The sequence below is a fragment of the Morus notabilis genome, unplaced genomic scaffold, assembly GCF_000414095.1.
Source record: "Morus notabilis unplaced genomic scaffold, ASM41409v2 Scaffold1055, whole genome shotgun sequence".
NCBI lineage: Eukaryota > Viridiplantae > Streptophyta > Magnoliopsida > Rosales > Moraceae > Morus > Morus notabilis.
In genome coordinates, this window is record NW_010366703.1 from 13,859 (window position 1) to 21,223 (window position 7,365).

Sequence of the window (7,365 nt, forward strand, 5' to 3'; positions counted from 1 at the left end):
CGCTGAGATCTCTCATCTAATGCTTCATTGGATTTCAAAATGTTGCATCCAATTCGAATCCAATTGGATTTAGATTAGAATGGATTAGATGTTGGTTTTTCCTTTCTTCCATTTTAAAATTCAATTATATTGCTATAATCCAAACAATTATTAATCTTCAAAACTAATTATTTAAAGTTGAATGAAACAAAACCAAAATTTAAGGCTATGTCTTCAAGACTCAGAAGTATTTCAACAAAACAAAACAAAAAAATAGTATTGCAACAAAATATAAGCATAACTCATCAACAGCAAATAAAAGTTAAGAAAAAAATAAATTTTGAATTTTTATATAAATATAACAAAAACTATTAATAAAACACATATATAGACATACATTGAAGTGGATTAAATCTGCCATTAAAGTCTTGATGTTGATGTATACAATTACAAATAACAAATCATTGTCTTTCCTTTCTAGTCTTCCTTTTTGGTTTTGGATGTGTATGAACTGGTTGCAGTGGACAAGACAAAACTCAAAAGGGCCCAAATGCCAGAACAGTTAAAAACCACTTGTTTTCTTGAATATTTTACAATACCAATTTGGAACTGAAGTGGGCCTCCCCAATTCAACTTGGCTATCTCTTCTAGATTAGCTTCTTCTGAATTAAAAAAATAAAATAAAATTCTAGATTAGCTAGCTTCTTTAGGAGCAAATCTACTAGTCTGCTTGTTTGCTATAACTTTTCGTAGCAAAAGAAAAAAAATCTCATCCGTTGGTTCTATTGTACTTTATTGAGATTGAACATGTCATTCAAGGTCCACAACATGGGGGGACAAACAATCTTATCAGCCCAACAACTCACATTGAATATGATGTTTTTATCTTCTTTGTTTTTGTTTCTGCCCTTTTTTCATGAAGCACTATTTTTGAATTTGAAGCACTATTCCGTGTACTATGTTAGTTGTAAAAAATTTGGTCCTTAAATTTGGAGTTTAGTTCGTTTATTACTTAAATTTCCTATTTACAACGGTCACCGAATCAAATTCGGATGCAGAAACGTGGTGAAGAGACGGATCGTGTATAACAAAAATTTCATAAAATTTTTGAGATACTCTATAAATTATATTAATTTATGTGCGACTAAATTAATCACATTAATTTATATGTTAAGAACTCAATTAGAAAAAATACCTGGAGGCCGACTCGGATGATAACTTGAGTTCTTTGACCACGAACAGTCCTTGCTCCAATCTTTGTGTTTAGAAAACCAAAGTCTTCCACGTCAATTCTTTGATTCCACGTAAACGTGTGTGTGGGCACACGTGAGACAAAATAGGTTTTAAAAACACTCAAATTTTCACAAACACCAACGCATGCACGATGTGAAATTTTTGGAAGAAAAATTTTTCCTCTCTTTTTCCTTTTGAGAATTTTGGCCACACTCACAAGTTAGGGCAGAAAAATGTTTTTAAAATTGTGTCCACAATTTTCTATCATTCTCATATTTAAAGAGTAGAAGTCAAACTTAAAAAAGGAATCAAATATCTATCTCCTATTTGAATTTTGAACAAAAAATTTCTATCTTCTTTATCCTTTGTGGCCGGCCACCCCTTAGGGTTTTTACCCTGTGTGTGGCGCCAATTACAGATAAGGAAGGAAGAGAAATCATCTTTTATCCTGTAGTCCAATTTTAATTCAAATTCAAATTCAAATTTAAGTTAAACTTAAATTAATTTGAATTATAAATTGAACAACTTATCAAATAAGTTTAAAAGGATAAATTTAAATTATGTTCATGATTCAAATTCAAATTTAAATAATCACATTATTTAAATAATAATTAATTCTCAATTAATTATTTTTTGAGTATTTAATTTTTAGAATTTCATAATTTTAAAATTCCCATTTTGTCCTTTATGTCTGGTAGAATTACAAGAACGACGCAGGGACTAATGGACCTATAATCCCGAGCTCCAATAAAATTAATAATTAATTAAACACTTTAATTAATTAATTAATTCTATTAATTCCAATAGTTACTCCACTATAAACTTGGAATTGAACTCTCGAAATTATAGACATTAATTACTTCTAAACTGTGAAGTGTCCATTTGATATAGTCATTGCATATAGATCAATCCTCCATAAATAATTCATAATTAGAGTCAGGTAGAATCCGCTAACCTCTCTAATTATATCTTCATCCTTGAGTACCATTAATTCTCTAATGGATAGTGATTCATAAAACACATTCATGAACCAGAGCGCTCTTACTAATACAAGTACCGAATCAACACTCAAGAAAATTATTTATCTACTTCTTTCTCAATAAGGAATGGATTCCATCTCGTATAATAACATTCTCGGCTACCTATTTCATAATGTCTCCAAAATACAAGAAATGGGATTCAGGGTCTCAGAATCCGTACCGAGTAAATCAAAAGACATAAATCCATAAATAGGAGTTTGTTAAGAACTTAGGATTAAGATCATTCTAAATATGACCAACGGTAGACTCAATTAGAATTTTTATGCTTAACGAAAATTATTAAAAATTCATATTGTGTCTGTGTCCCTGTTCCACACAATCTCATTATGCGAAATACACTCATTCAATATCTCACCATATTAACAGTGCGGATAGCACCGTTCCATTCTAAATGAGAATGACATGTATTAATAATGTTTTAATTAAAGATTCTGAACTTTAATTAAATTCATTATGAATAATGTTTTTGATTATTATCCTTAAACATTATCATCTCGTATATAACACTTATATACTATGTTTAAGGTTACATAAATAATCACGGAATTTTCATTTGATATTCATAAAATATTCATAAATATATGCACATAAAAATAATGAATAAACTTTTTTATTAATTAAATAATAAATATTCTATTACATCTTATGCTTCTAGGACACTATTCCCAACACTGACAACAATAGTTCGATTGATAGCCAATGTATAAAATGTAACAAAGTAGTCACATGACTCAGCATAATAATTCGACTATTCTTTTCTTGGGTGTTAATTAAACAAATGGTCCCAAATCTTACACCAAATCTGATCTATCTTGGTGAGATAAAGTTAATCTTTCTCTTAGTTGATTGTTTTAAAAAAAAAAAAGATTCATGGTGATGGATGATTAAATTATTAAAGTGGGTTGAAAATACTTAGATCCCGTTCATTTTACCGATTTGAGTTTAGAATTATAGTTTTACTACAGTAAAAAAAACTCTCAGAAACAGTCACATCTAACTTTTTTACTATAATAAAAATTTCACATAAAATCATATCTCAACTCGAATCAAGAACTAAACAGGCCCTTAGAATATACTAAGAACAAAATATGAATATCAACCCAAACCATTATTCAATAAGTTAATCCCTGGGTGGCACGTAAATTATTGGTAGACACATAATTTATTCTCTACCCATATTTAACACAGATAGTCCGAGATCATTTTGAAGACGTTTAAAAATAAGGGACCATGATAGGATTTGGTGCGGAGTTGAAAAAGTATTTTTTGGGATTAATCTTTTTTAGTTGTTCTTGTGGGGAAACCATTATTGAAAATCATGACTAGAAGATGAATAAAAGGTACTATCTCAAAACGCTTTGCACACTAAATTATAATTTGGAACATAGCTAGAGCTAGAAGTTACAGAATCTGGATCGAAACTAGCTATTTCGTACATTGAATACTTTCTTTGCATTGCAGAGTTGCAAAGCAGCAAGGAAGTAGATAATGATGTTCAGTAATTGGAAGACTCTTATAAATTATATACAAAGAGAGATTATTAGAGGAACTCTTATAAATCCTCCATTCGCCGGCGCATTCTAGCTCCCCATGACATGTTACCTCTGGAATCCTTGTTCACGCTTCTCCTTTTAAGCTCTGATAGCTGAGATTGCCAATGACTTTTCCACTCACTTTTCTCTTCCATTCCCTGAATCCAAACAAAAAAAAAAAATACAAAAATACAAAAATGATTACGCAGGCCAACACTTTGTTTAATAGTCAAACACTTTGTCCAACAAGGAGGAGAAGTAAATTTGAACAAGTATCTGCACATAAAAAGAAAGAAAAAAAAAACTAAAACAAAAAAAAACAAAAGGTAGCCCTATTCAAGGGTTGACAAAAAGCATTTTGTGATGGAAATCATGTCATTGATGATGCTGAAGATATTTCTATACTTCTTTCTCCTCTGTAGATCAAGAAATAGTATTTTCCGCTAATGATACGTTACATTGAAATGATTAAAGAAGGTCCGTCACTCATATGAATTGTTAGCAATTTGTAATTTTTATTACGTATTCCAGTTTTAAAACCAGGGGGAAGAAAACAATAAACCAAATGCAACCCGTCAAACCTCTGTAACTTGGATCTCCACATGGTTCCTTTCCACAATATTTATTAGAAGTTTCTCTAACGGGATTAGAAAAGATAAATTAATACATTACCGTTAGCTTTGTATTTTTTTTTTTTTTATCTATATCAGTTTTATTTTTTTAATCTGATGTAATTATTATTATCATTATTATAAAACCAACTTTCAGAGTGTTGTTGGGCCGGTCGATATTGGTTTCTTAAAAGGCAAAGCAATAACTCAGAAAGGCAAAGGAAGAAAGTCTTTCTCAAAACGCATTTAATATTCACGCCGAAGAAGCAGAACAAAAACTAAAAAAATAAATAGAAGAAGAAGAAGAAGAAGAAGAAGAAGAAGAGGAGGAAGAGGCATGAAACACCATTCTTCTAAACACACACACTTTTTCTTTTTGAGTCAAAAAAGAAATATAATATTGATTTAAAAAGAAAAAATAAAAAAGAAAAAGAAAGAAAACAAGAAAAAACAATACAACTAGCTGACCATCGTACTAAAACAGACCCAGGAAACCACTTTATATTTAGACCCAGTACTTCATATAGTGATACCAAAGTCCACAATCTTAGAAATTTATCTCAACTGACAACTTATGTCATAATTCTGTGTCATTTCGTCAACTTTTTTTTTATTTTTTATTATTAAATAAAGACAAGCAGTGGGATCTAAGCCAAGATAAATTTCTAGAAAATTAAACAATCAGTTATCATCAAAACAAGAAGATGAATAAGATCACAAATACACTTGATTTTCCCATATCAGTACACCAACAAGAAATTAACAACCCAACAGATGAAAACCGAAACTCCAATTTCACAAATTTCATATCCGATTACTCCCATTACTTATTTTTTCTATAATTTCTTTTTCTCTTCCTTTTCTCTCATGCTTCAATTGCGACTCTATAAACCCAAATCCGACGAAATTGAACAGAGACAGTATTTAGAAACTCTCAAAAAGGAATTTCGATAGTGTAACTGAAATTAACCGCAAAAAAGAAGCGAAAATCACAAAACTAACCCATAAAAAAACAAAAGTAAATAAAAATAAAAATTTATTGTTGGATTGGTAAAAGTTGATTTTATCAGATTACTCCTTCCATTATTATTTTCTTTTCTGAAGAAATTGATTACAAGCACTAGAAGTTGTTAATTTTCTTTAATTTCTCAAATTGTTTTTCTCTCCACCTTCAATTTGTGACTCTACAAACCCAAATCCGACAAAATTGCATTCCTCAGAGAGTCAGAAACAGCATTAGAAACTCTTAAAATCGAATTTCAATGGCCGTAAATAAAATTAACCCAAAAAATAAGCAAAAATCACATTAATTAACCCATAAAAAACAAAAATACCTCGTCGGATTGGTATCTTCTCCGGGCGGAGAAAGCTAGGTGAAGCCCCTTGGCCATGTCGCGGTCGTAGATGGCTCGGAGGCGCGGATCGGAGAGCGTCTCGTAGGCCTCCTGGACCCGAATGAACGTCCGCGTGTACTCCTCGACCCGACCCGGCGGCGATACGTCGGGGTGGTACTTCCTCGCCAGCTGCTTGTACGCCTGCTTTATCTCCCCCAACGATCCCGACTCCGGGATCCCCAGCAGCTCGTAGAAGCTCAATTCCGCAACCCGGTCGCCGACCACCGCCGCCGCCGCAGAAGCCCTCGGTGTCGCCCGAATCCGGGTCGAGAAAACGGGCCGGCCCGGGAAAAGAACGGTGGAGCTAGGGTTTCTGGCGCTGGCGGTGTAGATCGTCGAGGAATTGGTAGGGAAGAAGAAGCGAGAATCGCTTCCTCCTGAGATCGCTAACCCATTGCATCGCATCTCCACTCTTTCTCTCTCACTCCTCTCTCACACACACTCTCTCTCTCTCTCTCTCTCTCTCTCTCTCTCTAGGTTTCTCTGATCTTATTCTATAGTTTTGTTTTATTTTTACTTTTTCTGGAGGAGATTAGACTGGATGGAATATTTTTTTTTAAAATTTATTTTCGTAGAAGTATAAAGAATGAAGGAAACACTTGTGGAGTGGATTTGAGAAGCTTGTGGAGTTTGGGATAGATATTACCTTGCTTTATATAGGGACGTTTCTTTATTTTATTTTATTTATTGTTATTTTTTTCTTTCTGGAAGAAATAGGTGAGATCGCAGTGGAGGGAGGGTCCCATGTAAAGAAAAAGAAGAAGAACAAAAAGAAAGAAACGTGATGATCACCTCCTCTTTTTTCTTTTCTTTTTTTTTTTTTTTGGTTTTGTTTTTTTAGTAGGAAAGTAACTTTAAAATGTCCAATATTTGAGTTTTGAAGTGATAAGTTTCATTTTTAATACTAATGTCTCTTCCTTTTACAGATTTTAATTTTTAATTTAAATTGATATAAGAATTTTTAATTGTAATAAAAAAAAATTAAATATGACATTTTTTAAAAAATTTTAACTGTAAAAATTTAAAATTAAAAATTTAAATCGATGAAATGAATAATACATAAATATTATAGCATAAAATCAAAATAAGAGGAGTGTTCCTTTAAAATAATAATAATAATAAGAGGAGTATTCCTTAAAAAAAAAAAAACAGAGAGAGATTGCTGAAAGAAAAAATGCAGAGCATGTCTCAGAAAATTCTCAATTAATAATATAATATATAAAAAAGTATATTCTTACAAGTCCAATTTCAATTGCGTCTCGAGATATGCACGTATTTATGGCCATTGCCAAGGTAACAAGATTCCCAACTCTACAAATTTATTATTTTTGAGTTTTGAATGCTTCGTTTATTTTGTGAATTTAAATTTTTAATTTAAGTGTAAATGTGATATTTTTTTAAAATTTTTAATTACAAAAAAAATTAAATAACGCTCTAAGAAAAGAAGCCGTAATCAGGTACGATTCCTAAAACTTTGTCAAGATTTGTTCATATTATTTTCAAGGACAAAGACAGGGAAAGAAGAAAAAACAACTCAAGCAACTTGGAATCCACAAGAACCAATTATTACAAGCTC

The 7,365-nt window shown here is 31.5% G+C and overlaps 1 protein-coding gene across 1 annotated transcript; it reads right to left on the bottom strand.

The window, feature by feature from the left end:
* Window positions 1-3,582: 3,582 nt before the first annotated feature.
* LOC21394348 (chaperone protein dnaJ 20, chloroplastic) lies at window positions 3,583-6,424 on the bottom strand. Its single transcript, XM_010111031.2, has 2 exons — window positions 5,730-6,424; window positions 3,583-3,942 (listed from the first exon to the last, which is right to left on the bottom strand). The coding sequence occupies exons 1-2, from the start codon at window positions 6,192-6,194 to the stop codon at window positions 3,805-3,807; spliced, it is 603 nt and encodes a 200-aa protein (XP_010109333.1). The 5' UTR covers window positions 6,195-6,424; the 3' UTR covers window positions 3,583-3,804.
* Window positions 6,425-7,365: the final 941 nt, after the last annotated feature.

Excerpts from the sequence above, each read along its gene's own strand:
- LOC21394348 (XM_010111031.2), bottom strand. The coding sequence starts at position 6,194 with ATGCGATGCAATGGGTTAGCGATCTCAGGAGGAAGCGATTCTCGCTTC. Across the intron at positions 3,943-5,729 it reads GAAGATACCAATCCGACGAG|GGAATGGAAGAGAAAAGTGA; the intron begins GTATTTTTGTTT and ends GTTTGGATTCAG.